The sequence below is a fragment of the Rattus rattus genome, chromosome 8 (genome assembly GCF_011064425.1).
Source record: "Rattus rattus isolate New Zealand chromosome 8, Rrattus_CSIRO_v1, whole genome shotgun sequence".
In the NCBI taxonomy this organism is placed as follows: Eukaryota; Metazoa; Chordata; class Mammalia; order Rodentia; family Muridae; genus Rattus; species Rattus rattus.
In genome coordinates, this window is record NC_046161.1 from 110766757 (window position 1) to 110786074 (window position 19318).

Genomic DNA, 19318 nt, shown 5'->3' on the forward strand with positions numbered 1-19318 from the left:
GGTGCTCTCTGAGCAGGGCAGGTTGCAAGTGAGGGCAGGGAGTAGAACAGCCAAGTTCTGATGTGAGAGTACACAGGGGAGTCTGAGGTGAGGTGCTGGGATAGGGTATGAAACACAAGCATGAACACCTGAGGCAGGATGACACAAGACATGGTGCCCAGTTGGCTTGGAGGGTGTGTGGAGTTGCCTAGGGTGGGACTAGCATCCAGGATTGCTGTAATAGTCTACGTGGATGTGGACATGTCTGACGACAGGCTAGTACAGGAAGGGCAGGCAGGAAGAGACAGGGTGGCTTTAGACAGACTGAGGCATGCTTGGGAGAGGGGTGGATGAGGTGGGGGTAGTCCAGGATAGATGTGGGGGTACCTGGGGAAGGAGTAGCAGAAGCAGAGAGGAGACCAGAGAACAGGCAAAGACATTCACAGCTGGAAGAAGAGACACCTGGAAGAGGTATCGGGGGTCCAGGGGTGAGGGCAGACAAGATGTTGAGATGTTGAGGCTGGAATGGTGGTTAAATGGGGAGGGAAGAGCGAAGGACACCAACCTTCCAGGGCGCTGGTGAGGACACTGACGGCGCTGAGTGCCCGTTGCCGTGCTCCGGGCTCCTCAAAACCATCTGCACACGGAGCCTGAGGTGTCAGCATCTGGGGCCCACCGGGCTCCTCTGACGGAGTGGTCTGCGTGCAACCAGGAGACATGCGTCAGGCACCCGGGAGGGGCTCAGGCTGGGGAGGACTCAGGACGAGTGGAAGTCTTGTTCCTGGGTTTTCGCTCTTTAATTTTAAAATTGCATTCACTCATTTATCCATTCACTCTTGTGGGTGTGTGCACATGCAGAGGTCAGAGGTCGACCAGCGGGCGTCAGCTGTCTCCCGCCATGTGTGTCTCGGGGATTGAACGCAGGTTGTAAAGGTTGGTTGGCAGCTGCAATCTTTGCCCGCTTAACCATCCACTGGCCCATCTATCTATCTATCTATCTATCTATCTATCTATCTATCTATCTATCTATCTATCTATCTATCTATCTACCTACCTACCTACCTACCTACCTACCTACATACCTACCTACCTATTTTTGAGACAGGGTCTCATATAGCCCGGGCTGGCTTTGAACTTGACATGTGTCTGAGGATGACCTTGAACTCCTGATCCTTCTATCCTTACTTCCTACACCGGGGGTTACAGGTGTGTGCCACCACATCTAGTTCAGGCTCTGCTGGGGATCGAACCCAGGACTTCATGCATGCTAGGCAAGCATTCTGACTGCTCTCCCTACGGAGCTACAACATAGTCCTGAGGATGGAGGTCTTGCTGGGATAAGGAATGCTGGACTCGGAGAACCAACCCTTCTCCAGCTGATAGCTCCCCGATCCTTGCTCCTCCCGTCCACCACCATATCTCCTTCCTTCTGTGTTCTCAGTGTCCACACACCACACAGGCCCCTCCAGGACCAGCATGCCACAAGCGTCAGTACGCACAGCAATGATCCTAATCAAAGCTCTGTATTGTCAAGGACAGAAAGAGACTGAAAAGGTCTGACATGCCCTAGGATGGCATTCACAGAAACACGAAACCAGCACGGTGCCCGGATGAGACCGGTGGCAGCCGCATCATATGGAGATGTGCCTGGGTCTAAACCAGAAGATTTTAATTTTTAATGATTGTATTTCATATGCATGAGTGTTCTGCCTGCGTGTATATGTCGGTGCATCGTGTGTGTGTGTGTGTGTGTGTGTGTGTGTGTGTGTGTGTATGTGTGTGCTGGGTGTCCGTAAACACTTGACCAGGACATTGGATCCCTGGAACTGGGGTGGTCGACAATTGTGAGCCTCCACGTGGGTGCTGGGACTCAAACTCTGGTCCTCTGGAAGAGCGGCCAGTGCTCAGAACCACTGAGCCATCTCTCCAGCCCCTACTTAGAATTTTTAAATGGTCCTGAGATCCCTTGTCTTGCAATTTGCCCTCATAAACACTTTTATACACACACCCAAGATGCAGAGAGGCACAGTCCTTCGCGCGCACTGTTCCTAGTAACTAAACGAACCGACCAGCCGATGGAAGATTACTAAAATCCATCATGGCTCCAGCCCAACCCTGAACTCTGACACAGACAACAGTGAGGAGCTGATCTGGGTACACGCCCACGAGCGTGTCTCCAAGGCAGAGTTAGACGTAAGAGCAAGACAAAGGTTTGGAGAATGAACACCCAGTTGTCAAAGTGCTGATACTTGTGGAACTGGGGCCTGAGCAGAGTGGAAAGTGACAGACAGGTCCCTGCTCACTTTATGAGCTTCAGTGTAGTCAGTAGTCGCTGAGTTGACTGCTGGCTAAGGGGCGGGGCGGGCACTCCCTAGGCTCCTTCCAACCCACCCTGAACCAAGAGGCCTCCTCCCACCCCCAGCCCCCCCCCCACGCTGACTGGGGCCCTGTGTACCCAGCACAGGGCTCTGTTTGCAGACTAGAAATGGGTTCACAGGGGACCAGCAGGGAGTGGGGAAGGCATTCCCAGGGGCTTCTGCCTGGCTAATCTCTTTGACTTTTCAAATGTCTCCATCTTGGACGGCTAATTCCTTTAACCTTACAAACGACTCCGCCTCGGCCTGCTAATCCCTTTAAAGTTACAAATGGGCCCTGCAGAAGTGAGAATGGGTGAAGTCAGAGTTCCCGGTAATGAAGTGTGTGAACTTGGATTCCTCCCGACATGTGCAGCACAATGAGATGATTTTCTCCCTAATGGGATTAGGAAATTCTATTAGCGCTCCAGCTCTGCCTGCCTGAGGCTGGGGCTCCAGAGCCAGACTGGAAGCCAGATACCTCACCCTCCAGGTGACCGGTCCTGAAGGACCCAGATGACTCCGCAGCCCTTAGGGGTCTTGAAGTTCCTCCCCTCACTCCCTATGTAGGGCTTGGACTCTTGGCGAAGCATCCCAGAAGCCTTTGCTCACTCGTGTCAGCAGCACACAGTAACGGTAACCAGTAACATGCTCAAGCGGCCAGATCTGGCCTAAGCCCTGGACCTGTTTCAGCTCCCTTGGTCCCACTACCACCTGCTGACGTACGTGTTAAATCTGATTTCCACTTTGCAGGAAATTGAGGCTCGGATGATTAACCCATATAAAGACCCACACACAGCTAGTGGCCATGTGGACCGGGCCCTCCACCTTCCTGACCAACATCCCATCATCCTGTGGTTTTCCCATCATTGTATCCTGCCTGTGTATGTGTGAGCCACACATTCAGGCCTTTCCTGAGCGGGCTTTTCAGGCACTGGTATGAGGAGTTGCAGGGGCCGACTGGGCAGTCACCAGTGTGCCTCGAGAGACCTTCCGTGACTGTGACCACCTTGCTGACAACCGCTCATTTGGCTGCCTCCGTTCCAGCCTCACTGCCCTCACGGTGCCACAAGCCAGACAGGCTCTTCCCCGGGCTGTCTGCCCTTTTGCCGCGTGTGGCGCACTTTGGCATGGAAAGTGACATTTTTAACAGTGCTGATTATGTTCCTCTATGTCTTTGGCCCTGCCTACACTGGCCACATTGGGTATTTCTCTCCCATTCTACAGATGAGGCACTTAAAATCCAGAGGAGCAAAAACACGTGCCAAGAGTGGTCGAGCTGCGATCTAGAATCCATACCTAGGCTAATGTCCGGAGCTTGGGCACTAACCACTCTACCCACCAGCCCTGCCAGACATAGAAAACAACCCCGGCTCCTCTTCTTGTGGTTGCTGCTTAAATGCCTCTACTCTTCCTGCTCCCCACTCCCAGCACTTACTATTTTGGCTGACACGGAGTTAGCCAAAGTAAAGTAGTGGACTGTTTCCTACTCACTGAGTGAGTGCTGTCTAGAATCCTCTGTGGGGCCCCTTTGCGACCTAGCCCTGGTCCCGGGCTTGCCTGGATGTCTTGTTCCTGTCCCTCTGATGCAGAAGGCACATGATACAGCACACGGGGTCTGGGACACTGCTCTACTGTGGCACCTTGGCACGGACTCTGCATCAGGTGTGAAACCTGACTCCTTCCCTCACTTCTACACCACACATGTTTACATAGACGCTTTTCTTTCGGTCTTCTCCTTTTCCTCTTGACTTGTCTGCCTGCCCAGTTGGCACGGAAGCTATAAGGGAAGAGATGTTCTGGGAATGGAGCACACGCTAGATGCTCGATCAACCTTCAGCAGGCAGTTTTGAGGCTGGTACCTATCACCAGTTTGGGAGACAGATCTGGGCTGGTGCTCGTAGGCCGGGGGCTGGCTCACCGTGTCTGGGGGTCGGTCCAGCACCATAGGGCGGAGAAGGTAGCTCCCTGGGGAGGTGGCCTCTGCGTCACCTGTCCCCAGCAAGGAAACCACCCCATTGCAGTCCACGGTGCTGTTCCTTTTGCCATTGAGAACGTAACCGGGAGCTGAGGCTCCAGGGCCGGGCTGTCCTTGGGCGCTGGGATGGCGCAGGGGCCAGGGTACCAGCAGCGATGTGCGGTGGCTCTCGCTCTCCCCCGCAGTGCTGTTCTCGTCATCTGCGAAGTCCGCCTCAGAGCCTTGGTCCCGTCTTCGGAACGTGAAAATGCTCCCTCGGCTCGAGCGGGGCCTCATGGATGTCCGGCTGAGCCCATGGGTGAGGCTGAGCTGATTCTGAGGGCACAGGGATAGTGCGTGACCCACAGGGCTCAGACTATCATGGTTGGTGTCAGCCCAGTTCATGTTCTGAGGGCACTGAGGCTTCTGCTGGCCACAGGAGCCTGGGAGGACTGAGGTAGGGACTTAGGAAGAGATGGGGTGTCCCCTGTATCTTGTGGGGTCTCTGCTCACTTCATCCCTGTATCTCTGGGCTTGGCTCTGAAGCTGCTCTGGGCCTGGAGGGGGTCTTGGCTGGGCAGGAGAGCTAGGATCAGCACTTGGGCCCCTTTCACCCCACCCCACAAGCCCCCATTCCCAGTGCTGGCCCCCATACTTGAGGACTAGTTCCAGGTAGAAGGAGCATTAACACATAAATCCACCCTAACTCTCCCCCACTTTAAGAATGACTACAGGAAACTGGAAGGGATGGGAGGGGTCCAAGCCTGTCTTTTGTGGAGATTAAGCTTAGGGCTGTGACCACACTAGGGGCCCACCATGATGGGCTCTGCAGAGGCCAGAACCACATCGGGATTACCAATGCTCTGGGACCATCTTCCGAGTCCGACTTGGGGAGCCTGTCATCCCCACCATCCTCCGTCCCCGAAGATAGTCGTTTCCTCCTTTTGCTCTTTCTCTCATGGTTGGTTACTGGGGCCAAAGGAGACATCTCCAGAGAGCTACGGGACACGGTATCCACACCCCTGATGGTGAGAGCCTGGTAAAGGATGGAGAAAGGGTGTTTGGTCATGGAGAAACTCTGGTTAGCTTCAGGCCTAGGCGAGCTGCCCCATCAGACTTCACGATCGACTCAGAGTGTGGCCTTCACAGAGTTGATCCCAGGCAGACCCACAATGCTTTGAGGAAGACCAAGAACCTGGAAGGGAGAGCAAGTAGCCAAGTCTGATAGCTACCATGAGGGAAGCTGGATGTGGGAGCCAGGGCAGGGCGGCCCATGCTCCTCTTCAGCCTTGGACTTTCCTCACTAGCCTATCGGGAAGTATCCCTCCACCAGAGCAGACTACACGCATGGACAAGGATCTTGACCAGGCACGGGCTACGCCCACAGAGGCCACGCTTACCGAGACACTGTCCCCTGCACCCCACCCATTCTGTGTTACCTTTGCCTTGAAAACATAGTGGCATAGGAACCAAATTTACCCATTGCACACCACACCAACAGGGCCATCTCGCTCAGCAGGCATCGCCTTCCACTCAGAATGTACCACCTGCCAGTCTTACCCAGCATGTACTGCCTTCCACTCAGAACACACCCCCTGCCAGTCTTACCCAGCATGCACTGCCTGCCACTCAGAACACACCCCCTGCCAGTCTTACCCAGCATGCACTGCCTGCCACTCAGAATGCACCACCTGCCAGTCTTACCCAGCATGCACCGTACCTCCAGCCACCGCTCGAGAGCTCACCTCGTGTTCCTTCTTGAGCATCTCCATGGCCTCCTGGAAGCGCTTCTCCTTCTCCTCCGTCTCGGCGATGGTGGCTTGGTTTTGCTCCTCGTAGGCCATGGCCACCACAGCCAGGATCAAGTTCACCAGGTAGAAGGAGCCCAGAAAGATGACAAGCATGAAGAAGATCATGTAGATCTTTCCTGCGGACCTCAGGGTCTGGAGGAGCAAGGGGCCAGAGGTCACCCTCACTGAGGGCCCAAGTCATGGTATTTCTAAGTCATCAGTGTGGCTAGGCCAAGGGCTCAGTGTCCTAAAGCCTGGAGGCAGAGAAAAGCGTGTCCCACCTGTGGAAGGTCACTTGCTAACAACCCACAGGAGAGAGTCCCACTTAGAAGGAGGCAGGTACCTCACCTTACGGGGAGACTGTTGTATCTACAGAGAATGTTCTGTTGTACAGGGCAAAGGGATAGTTCATCCACAGAATAGTGTCCTCTATCACGGACTGGAACTTAGTCACCAAACCTTTCCTCTGCCCCCTCCGTAACCCTCACCCGTGGAAAGCTACTGGGGACATTTCCGGCTGGCTATTTGTGTGGCCTGCCCTGGAGCCCATGCCTAGCACCCCTCTGCTGGCCCGGGCTCCCGTGCACCTGCTGGTATAGGCGTTCCCAGCAGTCCTGTGTCATCAGGCGGAAGAGTGCAAGGAAGGCCCAGGCGAAGGAGTCGAAGCTGGTATAACCGTGGTCTGGGTTCTCACCTGCCTTCAGGCACCGATAGCCCTCAGGACATGTCCTATAGCCAGACACATACACACTCTGTCTCATGCTGTGAAGGACCCTGGTTCGTTTCCCTGGGCAGCCCAACCTATGCTCATGAGCTCTGAGGCTGCATCACCAACGCAGTGCCAGGGTTTTGGGGTCCTGCACCCACGATCTTGTTCTTGCCACGTTCACGACTGGCCAGGTCACCATCTTTCTCTCCCCTAGACCTACTTGGAATTCCTTTTTTTTTTTTAATGTTTTATTTATTTAATGTATATGAGTACATTGTAGCTGTCTTGAGCTACACCAGAATCTGTTACAGATGGTTGCGAGCCACCATGTAGTTGCTGGGACTTGAACTCAGAACCTCCAAAAGAGCAGTCAGTGCTCATAACCGCTGAGCCATCTCTCCAGCCCTACTTGGAATTTCTAAGGCCCACATCGAGTTCCCCTCCATCTGCACAACATGCCCTTCCTGCTGCTGTTTTGCTGTTGCCTCCTCCCCTGGAGGAAGCCCAGGTTTCCTTCCTTGACTTGTCCACCCCCTGGGGAGATGAACACACTCAGAGCTCCAGAGGGAGAAGAGGACCCGCAAGGCTCGGGTAAGTGTGTGTGGAGGCAGGTGAGGGGCTGGACTGGGTTGCATCTGGAAAACTATTTAACACGTGTGTGTTTGTGTGTGTGTGTGTGTGTGGTGTATGTATGCATGAGTGTGTGTGCATGTGCACACACATAGAGACGTCTTATTTAGTCTCTCTCCTTGACAGGGTATGTACGTGTGTATGTGCCGAGGTTGGGGGGAGAGGACGAGAGTAGAGGGAAATCTGCTGGAGAAACTTGGCAGGCGTCAGGAACCTAAAGATGCTGAAAACCCAAGACACTGCGGACATCTCCCCCACAGAGGAAGGAGACAGCAAAGCGAGTCCGAAGCCTCCCAGCAGAACCCACTGCCACGTGGTGAGCCTTCGACCCCCATTCTGCCCCAGACCGCCATGCAGAGCCCTGAGGATTGCCCCTGGAGACAGGGCATGCGAGGCTGTGGGCTCACATTCTGCTTGGCCACGAGCAAAGTCCAGCTGCTAAGCCTGGGGTAACACTCGCCCCTGAAGGGCAGAACAGCAGAGATGGAGACAAGGTCTGGTTAGGACTCTGTGGGGACCCTGGGTGACTTCCTTACCCCAACCCATCTTTAGGCCTCTCCTGTCCCTCAAGACCTGTCTGTCTTTACCGGTTCTCTCTTGTGTGACAGGGCAGGGGTGCGAGAAACTTTCAGGCTCCTGGCTGGGGAACGTCTCAGAGCAGCGGGGTACGGAAAGCCACCGGGAGGACTGTCCCACCTACCCGGCGTCAGAGCTGTTCCCACACAGTAACACATCCGTGGTGCCATTCTTGAGCAGGTAATTGGCTGCAAAGAAAAAGCCTGGGTGTGAGTGGCTTGGGTGGCCCAATTCAGGGTGCCCCACCTCATACCAGGTTCTGGAAAAGACATCGTTACTGTTCACTCTCCTTGGCCACTGTCCTGATCCTCACTCATGGCCCCCCGGCCAGGACTTGGTGGCCCTGGCTGCTTCTCTAACCCATCCGTCCCTTTCACCGACGCCCCTCTGCCAGTGTCACACACTCTTGAAGACGCAGCAAGTCCCGGGCAGGGCTCAGGTGTCTCTCTGTCCCGATAAGCAGCTTCCGAACCCAGCTCCAAGCTACTCAGGGGGTCGGCCAGGGCCAAGAGAGCCCTGAGCCAGGAGGCAAGGGTCTGGGGAGGGCACTGCGGTCTGTTCAGATGGGGCTGGGTCCAGACCAGGTGAGGCCGAGCCCACCTTCCTTGCCGTCTCTCCACCAGTCACCACGACCCACCTATGTCTTGGGAAGCGCTTCTCTAAGTGTGGTCCTGATGTGTGGTCACTAAGTGTTGTAATGTTAGTGTCTGGGGACTGGATGGTTTAAAGCTTCCCAAATGCAAGCTACACTTGATTCAGAAGTAGACCAGGGCCTGAAGTCTGTTTTCTGGAACCTTTCAGGCGGTGACTCTGGTAAATGCTGAAATTTGGAGCCATTCTTTTTTCTATGAGGCCACCACAGAACCACACCCACATCCATCCATCCAGTGGGTGCTAGTTCGTGTATGTAAGGGGCCCTGACTTCAGAAGAGCCCTCTGCACATTGTGGCATCCGGCCCTGCCCCAGGGTCTTTCTTTGATCTGGATGGGCGGTATTTACTGAAAGAGGAGGTGACCAGCCGTCTAGAGAAGTGATGGAATGGAGGGTGCCCATTCCCACACAAGCCAGGCTAACCACATCCTTCTCGAAGCGCACTAGGGTGTGTGCACACTGGAGTAGCAGCCTGGGCACTCAGCACCGACACTGAGGTGAAGGCTCTTACTTCAGGCATGGCGTCACTCACGTCTCACAGGCCCCAGGGAAGCTGGTCTCCTCACCATCCCCAGCTGTCTGGACTCAGCCTATCCCCAAACTGTGGCACGGTCTTTTCCTTAACCTGGATCTTGCTGGTTTGGATAGTCTGATTGGCAAGTTAGCCTCCATGAATGTCCCTGTCCCATACCTCCCCTGTGGTGGGTCTGTCTGTCTGTCTGTCTATCTATCTATCTACCTACCTACCTATCTACCTACTTACCTCTATCTCTCTTTCTCTCTCTCTATCTACATCTATCTAAATCTATCTATCTATCTATTTATCTATCTTTCTATCTATCTATCTATCTATCTATCTATCTATCTATCTATCTATGATGCTGGCGTTGGGAGCTGAACTCAGGTCTTCATGCTTAAAGCAAGCACTTTGCTGACTGAGCCACCTTCCTACCCTCTCCTCTCATCCTTTCAATGCTATCTCTCCAGCTAACCTGGGAACCCAGGAGGATCCTCCTCTAGCCTCCTTTGAGTCCCAGCCACACTGGGATGGTCCTGGAGACCCGCCTGGGTGGGAAACACCAGCTTCGATGGTCTCCTAGCTCTCTCTCTCTCTCCACAGGCATGGTGAGTACATACCTGGGTCATTGAGGTAGACGTCCAGGGAGTTCCAGATTAGGCCGTCGGCCTCCACGGAACCATTGGTGCCGTTGAGCTCGGTGAAGTTACGCACACACTTGTGCCTCAGGTTGCCCATGAAGAGCTGCAGGCCAATGAGGGCAAAGACACTGAGGCAGAAGACAGTGAGGACCATCACATCGGCCAGTTTCTTCACAGACTGGATTAGGGCTCCCACGATGGTCTTCAGGCCTGGCGAAGCGAGACGGAGCATGGGGTGACCCACAGAGAGACCGCTCTATGATCTTCTGGATGGCACCTGGGCCTGCAGAAGGGCACTGGGCCTCCCCAAGTCCTGCACTGAATGGGCTGTGGCTAGGGACTGTAACCACAATGAAGGGGTATAGTGGAGGTGGCTTCCTGGGCCTTTAAGGCCAGCGGAGTCTCTCCTGACTGCCAAGGGCAAAGAGCCCAGCCCAGCTTCGTGTTTTCACAGGAGATGAGAACTCTTTATTCTCCATCAGCCTAGCATAGGAATACACGGATTGAGTGGATGGAAAATGTCTTCTTACCACCGTGGCCACTACATTACCAGTCTGGCCTTTTTATCATAGGCCATGGTAGGGCGGAGGAAGCTGAGGTCCAGACCCACTACTAAGTCAATGCAAGGGGCCTCAGTTTGATCTGGAAATGGGAGAGACACAGCTGCTCCTGGCAGGGGGTTCTTCCTGCTGCCCTACCGCTGGGGCCAGCTGTCTTGGAGACACTGTGGGTTTCAATCATTCGAACAAAACCAAGGAAGCCAGGGTCTGTGCTTGGGTCTTGTGCCGGTTAGCATAAAGGGAAGCTGTGGGGCTCTGGGGGAGGTTTGTCAGGGTTGGGTGATGTCCCAAGAGTGTAGAGCCATCTTTGGGGAAGGTTACGGGGCAGGGACTAGGGTGAGCTACACCCCCGCTTTCTCATCTGCTGACCCCTGGAGCCCTCCCCGCCCCTCCCATTTCCCCAAAGCGGAGTGGCTGTGATCTGTTAGCTGCACAGTTCAACTCCCTGCAGAAGCAGCACCCTACAGCGGAGTGACAGAGAAGCATGTGTGCACACATCCCGTCAGACCCTCAGCTACTGTCCTAGGGCAAGTGCGAGCAGAGCATCAGAGGCAAGGAGCTCCGCTGTCAGCAGCGGGGCCCCAGCCCCATCCCCAAAGCGGCCAGACCTCAGGTTAAGCTCCATCCTCCACTGTCCAGCCCAGTAATGTGTTAGGAGCACCCGTAACTATTGTGCCCTCGGCCCAGAGTCAGAGAAGCAGTGACGGACAGACGAGAGAGATGCGGACGGCCCCCTCACGGTGAGACCATCACGGCTGCCTGCCAAGGGCTCTGGCACTTGGGACTCCATGGAAATCATCCTGGCACATGCTGGCAACTGCCCAGTGGGTGAGAATCGGGTAGGGAGCCACGTGTCCGGTACGGTTCAGAACTCTGAGCACCTACTGAGGGACACGTGTGTGTGGCTGGGCCTCTAGCTTGGAGACGGATGTATCTCAGGGGCACATGACAGGGATACGGCTGGAGCTCGGATGCCCACTTTGGACTGTACCCCAGCAAACAGGCTTAAGAATCTTTGCCCCCAAATACTCTATTCAGGGCTGGCAAAGCAATCCTGCTTGGGCCTGCGGAGACAGCTGCAAAGGTCACCCGCCTCTTAAAACCTTCCCTCATAACAAAGAGAGAGTTCACTTATGTCGAGAAGGTTTCAGACAAGCTGCAGGTGTTTGGAGTCTGACCCCTCTGGGGGCTCCTGTAGGCAGCGCTCCCTCAGCTGCAAACAACACTTTCTACAGCTACCCCAGGGGCTGCTTTCTGTGGCCTCTCTTAGCCGCTGGTGACCTCAAAGGGCTTGTTAATGTCCCTTTACCTCTTGTTTTCTGAATACTAGGGAATCAGACTCAAGGGTCTTGGACCCCCTAAGCAAACCTTTTATACTTATCTACACTCAGTTCTTTTATGTATTTAAAAAATTTGAGACAAGGTTCTTGTCTGGCCTTTGAACCATTCGGTAGTTTAGGAGGGCTCTGTTTCCTGTTGGCCTCCCAGGCAGTGGAAATTGCAGGCTACCTCAGCTGGTGACATCTGCTTCATGGGGGGTTACTGAGGGGTTGCCCCAGCCATGGCAGGAATTTGGGACACTAGTGAGGCACACTGGGTAGACATGGCCTTGCTGTGGACATACTAAGCGGGTTCCGAGGTGAGGAGAGACATTTAGATATTTAGTCTAAATGGAAAATGGTCAGGAGTAATGTTTATAAAATTAACCTGTGGCCAGGGGTCTCTGATGCCTCGAGGGTGGCAAGAGGCCTGGAAGTCACCAGAATTTTCCTCTAGGAGTAGAGGCTATCACTGGTCCAGGGAGGTCTTCAGCACCGAGGCACCACCATATCTAAGGCAGTCTGGTGTCTTCCTCTCTCGTTCTACACCTTACGTTCTGAGACAGCGCCTCACGTGAACCTGAAGTTCACCATTTTCTGCAAGACTGGCTAGCTAGGGAGTCTCCAAGATCCTCCTATCTCTGCCCCCCCCAGCTTGAGATCACAGTCATGTGATACATGACCAGCTTTTTAAATGTGGCCTCAGGGGATCTAAAGTCAGGTCCTCAAGGTCCAGCTAGAAGCAACTCCCCACTGAGCCACACCCTGCCCCCAGCCCTCTAGCCTTCTTAACTTGCTCATTCTGAGGACTGTGTACTCACAGGGGCCTCCTGGGGTCTGGTCCCTGCTCCTCCAGAACAAGTCCGTAAAATAGGGGGAGTCTGAGCTCATGCTAACCTGGGGAGGGTGAGATAAAGAGTGGGGTTGAGAGGTTGGAAGGGCCGGGGCGAGTGGTGTCCTCTTTAGCACCAAACTGCACACACAGATGGGCTTCTGGGTAATTTCCCGTGTGGACAGGCGAAATGGTCACTGCCGAGGCTAAGGTTTCCCGGGTACAGTTGCCAACATCTGTCAAGGAGGATTTCTTCCCGAGGCTACCATGCATGATTTACTAAACCTCTACTGCGCCATGCAGAGAGGGCCGGTAGACGCCAAGGCCCGATGATGCCTGTCAACAGAGAACGCTTTGTGACTGGGGATGGGGGCTGAGGCTCGCAGGAGTCAGCTCATGGAGCACGAGGCTGGGCTCTGGCACTGTCAGAAAAGACCGCTAGGGGTATGCCAGGTTCCCTTAAGCACCACCTTTTTAGGTTGCTGATGGGAGCTTGTCACTTCCTGTGATTCTCGAGCCCCAGTTTTCCACTAGGAGCGCAGCTGAGTTCAGGTTGGAGAAAGAACTGAGCATTTTGGGGGACGCGTCGGGGGAACGGTTCCATCTTGCCCGTGGGTTGTTCTGAACTCCTGGTGTCTGAGAGTGGGCTTGGCTGGGGCAGACAGCCCAGAGCCCACTCTGAGGTCCCAGAGAGAAAGATCCTTCCACTGCCCCCCCACCTCTGGCAAAGGTATTCTGGTGACAGGCACATCTAAAGGGCCTTCTGGGAGACAGCCTCAGCTCCCAGGCGGCTGGAAAGGCCCAGGCGTGTCCCTCCAGCCTTGGCGTTTAACCTGATTTCTTTTTTCACTTTTTCACCTGAAATGACCGATATAGTTTTCAGGGCCCGGAGGACTCGGAAGGTGCGTAAGGCTGAGACATTGCCCAGGTCCACAAATTCAGTTGTGTATCTGTAACAAGGGAGATTCACACACACGCACACGCACAGGCACGAACACAGTGACAGAACACCAACGGGAGACACACGGTCAGAGGAGGAGAGGGCGGGGAAACAGAGAGAGAGTCACTTGTGGCTGAGGTCGGAAGGCAAACCCGGCCTTACCTGGAATAACTGAAATGGTTTTCAGAGCTCTCAGGACTCTGAAAGTTCGAAGAGCCGACAAATTGCCTAGCTTTATGTTTTCTGATACATACCTGTGGGACCAAACCACAGTTACCGCAAGTCACAAAGCGGAGGTACCCACCCCCTACCCATCTCCCTTCTCCGGCAGTGTGCACCCCACTGCCCTTCTCCCTCCTCCTGGTCCCATTGTGGGGTAGGGTGGCAGACTCGGGCCCTCCCCTGGCCTTCCTCCTACCTACCCCCTCAACACATGACCTCAGCCTAGCACTCTTAAAGATGTGCACAGCAAGCTCCCAGACAGATGGCTTTCTCCATGATGGTCCCAAGATCGACGGGGACAAGGAGGCAGCTAGTCTGGGGACTGAACATAAAACTCCAAGACTAGGTCTGAGGCAGGGGATACACTAGTGTGGAGAGGGAAACGGCCCCAAGAGGCAATTCTCTTGGAAGTATGTGGGCTTCTGGTCTTCCTAGGGTTTCTCTGCATCTTCTAATATCTGTCACCGCTGTGCACTTGACTGACTGACACCTTCGTTGGCTGAGGCCTCTGGATCTCTGGGAACTGCCCCACTTGCTCTTCCTTACCATAGCTCTCTCTATGCAGGGAGCGACCATGGGCTATGGTCTCACGAGAGACGGAATAAGAATTCGTGGGGGGAAAATCGGTCCTGAGATGGAAGAGGTCTTAAAAGAAGGTAAGGAGGTTGTTCTCCTGGCTATGTCCTGTGTTGGTCTGAGGGAGGCTTGGCAGAGCCGAGTGGCTATGAGAACTTGGACAGCAGCTCATCTCTGTTGGCTTAGAAGGCAGCTGTCTGGAGAAGGGGCAAGGATGTGAGAACGTGAGGCCATGCAGGCACTGGGCAGGCCACATGACCCCAAAATATCGGAGAGGCGAATGCACAGTGCATGACCAAGGCCATCGGGACAGTGGCAAGTGACCTGTGATATTTAACCAGGGGCCTCACATGCAGGACATCTGACATTTAGCTGAAGGTATCTGATGTTTAACAAAGGATGTCGAACTCGGGGTGTCTGATGTTTAACCAAGTGTGTCTGGCCCAGGTGTCTGGGTGGTGTCAGGCCAGGTCATCAGTCCTGCATAGCTTGGTCCACCCGACAGTCCAGACCATCACAGTTCTCTCTGTTCGCACTGCTCAGGACTTCTCAATCCCTCCACGGGCTGTTGGTGTCTATAGGTAAGGCTGTCAAAGGACGCCATATCCGGGACCAGTAGGGCCAGGCTGGTCTGGCTGCGTTCACTGGTGGGGTCCACCTACCGTCACAGGGTCCTGTGGATGTGTCTGCTTCCTTCTTAGGCATGGTTTACTCCTAATGTCTTCCTTCTCTGGCCAACCAAGGCCTTTCTGTGGTTTCCCTTCCACCTTTGAGCCTTGTCTCTGTTTACAAACTCTGGTGCAGCAGTTGGGTCCGTCACCCACTGAGGAGCAGAAACTGCCTCCCTTGTTTTGGCTCACAGTCGATGGTTAATTTGATGCAAGCTCTCGCAGTGTTAGAGTTCCTCTCTCCTCCTGGACAGCTCAGATTCCCCAGACCTCTGTCCCTATCTCCTGTTCCCAGTCTCTGTCTAGACTGCCACGGACTATGCAGTTGAGCCTGAAATATTGCTAACAATTCTGTCCATGGAATACACGGGTCAGATGTCCAAGGAACCCGTCCCCATCGCTGGCCTCCCATTGTGGCCCTCGATGCCTGCTCCCCTCCCTCCCCTCAGTGTTCTCAAGGCTACGGCTCCAGCAGCACAAGGTACAGGAAAGAGAGCAACTGACCACCTTGCTTTCTGCTCCTACCCCTGAAGGCCTTGGTTTGTCTGCTGGTGTCTCGGGAAAGACCTGCCTGCCCTGCCTACCCTGCCTGCCTTCAAGGATCTGAGGAGATGATGCTGCCCCTTCAGCAGGGAGCGCTCACGAGTGCAAAGGAGCCAGGACCCCAGGAGATGAGGTCAGGCTAGTGACAGCATCGGGAGTGCACAGCTAAGCCCCTGGTAAGCTTGCCATCACCATGTGGCTGGAAATGAAATAGGTGCTGGTGGGATTTGGCTGGACATCCAGCTGGGGTTGGAGGAAATCTGGAAGGAGGAGCTTAGAGCTGAGTGACAGGCGGCCTGGGACCGTGGTGAGACAAGACAAGGTGGCTACCTAGATGAAATTTGGCTAACTCCTACCGGGGAAAGCCAGGCTTCCAGTGAGGCTTCTCTTGACGGGGAAGGCAGAACAAAGGAGACCCTTTCATGGCAGAGAGCTGGCTTGAGAGGTGATGTGGATAGGGTAAGGGGTGGGCAAAACTCCACCACAAGCCAATCCACCTCTCAAGCTGTCCAAGTGGCTGGCTGGTGGTATGCAGCTCCGTAAGATCATGCCAGCCGAAAGAGCAGAGGGTGGTGGGTGAGAATTCTACACTGTCAGAGCCAGCTGTAGGACACACCAGCTTTCTGGCACCTGCTGGTCTTCTCCCTGCTCTACCCTTATCCTGAGACAGTGGAGCCCATGCCGTTAGCTCCTGTAGTGGCTGTGCCCTCCTTCCTTTCCCTCTGGGTTTGGTTTCCATAACAACCCCAGAAGGTGGGAGGCTGTGTTAACTGGCAGGTAATGCCCAGTTTGGGGTGTGGGGAATCTCTGGATGTTGGGCTGTGATCTGAGGCTGGCAAGGTTCCCAGCACCCCTTGCAGCAGCTTCTAAACTAGGTGGGGTGTGAGAGGGAAATCTGTCCAGAAGTATGAGCTGGGGAGGAGGGAGACTCTCCCGTCTGTCCCTGCCTAGCAGCCAGACGCTGGCCGCTGACTCTTGTCTACCGTTTATGGGCCGGTTCTCTCCGAACCTCAGTTTCCCCAAAGGTAAAAGGGAAGATTGGATGGTGAGTTTCACGTCCTTCGATTCGGCCCACCCAAGAGTCCCTGGATCATCCTGGGGGCCCATTTCACTACAGCAGAATATTTCTCAGAGGTGGGAGCTGACTGGTTTTCACCAGGCAGAGTGGACATCAACCGACCCTGTGGGGCAGGTCTGACTTGTGGCAGGAAGCTGGCGTTCTTGCAGTCCATTCTATCCTGGCAGAAGTAGACAAGCCGTTTCTCTAGATGCTTAGAAATGCAGCGACTATCCAAGAATAAGATCCGGAGTCTGGCTCCTCTGTCTGCCTGTTCTCCGCACAGGTGTGTCTGGGCTCATCACATTTTCTTTGTGGTTCAGAGTAGAAATGGTTGGCCATGGAATCCCATGGAGGAAGGGGACAGGACCCTGCAGGACTTGCTGGGGCCGCGAGGCCACACAGGGTGCTCTCTCTATGTGCCAGGGCTGAGCTGGTCTTGGTGATGGCTTTCCTCTGTGAACAGGAGCATCTCCATGGTAACTTTCTGTAGGTCCAGGATGCAGAAGTCAGGTGAGACCCAGACAGATGCTGGCTGCTCTCTTGCCTGAAGCTCTTCATGGTCGCTGCTTACCCCTGCAGCCTGCAGAGACCCCAGAGCCAGAGCCTGGCCTGTCACCGCACTCAGTCGCCCAGGCAGTGTGGCCTCCGGTCTCTGACAAGTTCTCCCTCTCAAGGCCCAGGCGAGCCTCCCCACTCTGTTCTCCGTGATGATACCGCTTCTTATTTCACGGAGAAAATAGAGGCAATCAGAAGAGAAATTCCCCCTTCGCTCTTCATCAGTGCTGTCAGCCCGTCTCCACCTCCAGCCAGAACTCTGCCTTCTCAGAGTTGAAGGTCAGCTCTACACCTCAGTGCCCGGAGCCCCACGCAGTCAGGATGTTCAAGGGCTTTGTCCCTGCAATTCCTCAGCCTCTCCTGCCTTCATCACAGGCCCCTCTCTTCAGGATCATTTCCATTAGTCTCTCTTCTTTGCAAGGCCTTCCTCGACCTTCATTTCCCTCCGGCCATGGTGCCATTTTCTGTCTCCTTTTCACAGGAACTCCACGATTTAGATACCTGTATTCCACAACTCCTCCCTGCATCTGGACTCTCTACTGGGATGTAGAGCCTCCCACTCCATTGTGACCCCTTGGCGGGGGCACCAGCAACCATCCAGGGTCTAAGGGGCCATCAGCTGTCATCGCTTCTGCCAGCTCCCTCCTGACATTGTTCTACAGTGAATAGTCTTTCCTTGCTGGCCTTCTGGTACCGCTCTCCCTGCTTGCTGGCCAGTCCCCTCCTTTCTTGTTTTATGTATATGGGTATTTTGCTTATAAGTGCCTGGGGCCCACAAAGGCCAAAAAGACATCAGAGTCCCTGGAACTGGAGTTACAGACAGTTGTGAGCCACTATCCGAGTGCTGGGAACTGAACCTAAGGTCTTCTGTCAGAACAGCCAGTGATCTCAACCGCGAAGCCCTCCCACCCATCCTCTGCTCCTTAAAACAGAGTACTTATTTCATGTCTATGTGTGCACCTGGCTCTGTGAATGTGCACCATGTGTGTGCAGTGCCTGTGGACACCAGGAGGGGGCATCGGGTCCCCTGGAGCTAGAGCTGCAGGTGGTTGTAAGCCACTCAAAACGGGTGCTGGGAATTGAACCCGGGTCCTCCTTTTGAAGAGTTTTTAACAACACCCCCCAACCCCCTATTTCTTGACCTCGGGATGTTGGTGTGTTCCACAGACGTGTTCCGCCAGCCTGGAAGACCCTGCCGTATCTCACCCTTCCACACTTAGGATATCCCCAACTGGACTTCCGACTCCTTTCCTCCTCTGAGCCTCCCTCTCCACAAAGGGTACTGCCTTCCACCCATCTGTTACAAGCAAAAACCGTCAGTCACCTTCAAAACACCCAGCCCTGACCAGGGCTCCTCTATTCTGCTCAGACACTGCTCTCTCTCTCCCTCCCCCTCCCTCTCCTCCTCTCCCTCTTCCTCCTGGCTGTGAAAGTAGACCACTAGCTCCTGTCTCTATGCATCTTATCTTCAGTCTGTGGTCCACACAGTGACTCAATCAATCTCGCAACCCTGCCAGCTCCCCTCCTCTAGTGGTTCCCATCCTGCTGGCTCTGACAAGACCTTTGTGGACAGCCAGTATGGTCTAGCCCAGTTATCGCTCTTCTTCAACCTCATGTCCTGTCGTTATTCCCTTTGCTCATTCAGCTCCACCCAGGCGCGTGTCTACACTTTGTCTCTGAGCCTGTTTCTCCCTCTGGAAAATGGGAGGCCCTGGGGTCAGTTTGCAAACACCTAGAAACTGCTTTGGATAAACTGTCTATCCACCAAGTTCTCCATCTAGCCTGAGAGTGTCCCAGGAGCATCCCGAGAGCCCAGCTCCTCCCAGCTTTCCTTCTCTACAGCATAGCTCAGGTACATCCAAGAATCCAAGAAAGTAGGAACTGAACCGAGCCTCTATCCCACCAGGCTCTTCTGTACCTGGGGAGGACAGGACTTGCACGGGAATGGAGTATAACTCCCAGCATGCTCTTTGCCAAGGTGCGGAACTCAGTCCAGCATATACTGAGTCCTCGCTTGAAGAAAGGGTATGCTATGTCAGATCCTGACTAGAACTTCAATATAGCAGCCCTGCCCTCGTCAGCTCATCAACAGAGACAGGTACCTGGTTCCTGACATTCAGTGAGGGCAGCACCTAACCCCCTGTAGGAAAGGAATTAAAACTGTAGCCAGGGCTACAGCGGGCCTTGGGGCAGGATCACCTTGCGGTGGCCTCCCTGAGTGTCCTGTCCCAGGCACTA

The 19318-nt window shown here is 54.5% G+C and overlaps 1 protein-coding gene across 9 annotated transcripts in view; it reads right to left on the bottom strand.

The window, feature by feature from the left end:
* The window catches only part of Scn5a (sodium voltage-gated channel alpha subunit 5), a 98092-nt gene that overhangs the window by 46570 nt on the left and 32204 nt on the right, over nt 1-19318 (bottom strand). For 6 of the 9 annotated variants that reach the window (XM_032911128.1, XM_032911125.1, XM_032911126.1 and 3 more), the window contains exons 5-12: nt 13619-13710; nt 9785-10015; nt 8120-8183; nt 6668-6809; nt 6036-6233; nt 5147-5326; nt 4255-4626; nt 545-677 (exon numbers count right to left, since the gene is read on the bottom strand). In XM_032911128.1, the coding sequence (XP_032767019.1) occupies nt 545-677; nt 4255-4626; nt 5147-5326; nt 6036-6233; nt 6668-6809; nt 8120-8183; nt 9785-10015; nt 13619-13710 (1412 nt within the window). Of the gene's footprint in view, nt 1-544; nt 678-4254; nt 4627-5146; nt 5327-6035; nt 6234-6667; nt 6810-8119; nt 8184-9784; nt 10016-13374; nt 13467-13618; nt 13711-19318 lie in introns of all 9 variants that reach the window. The other 3 variants (XM_032911127.1, XM_032911121.1, XM_032911120.1) reach the window with 1 other exon arrangement.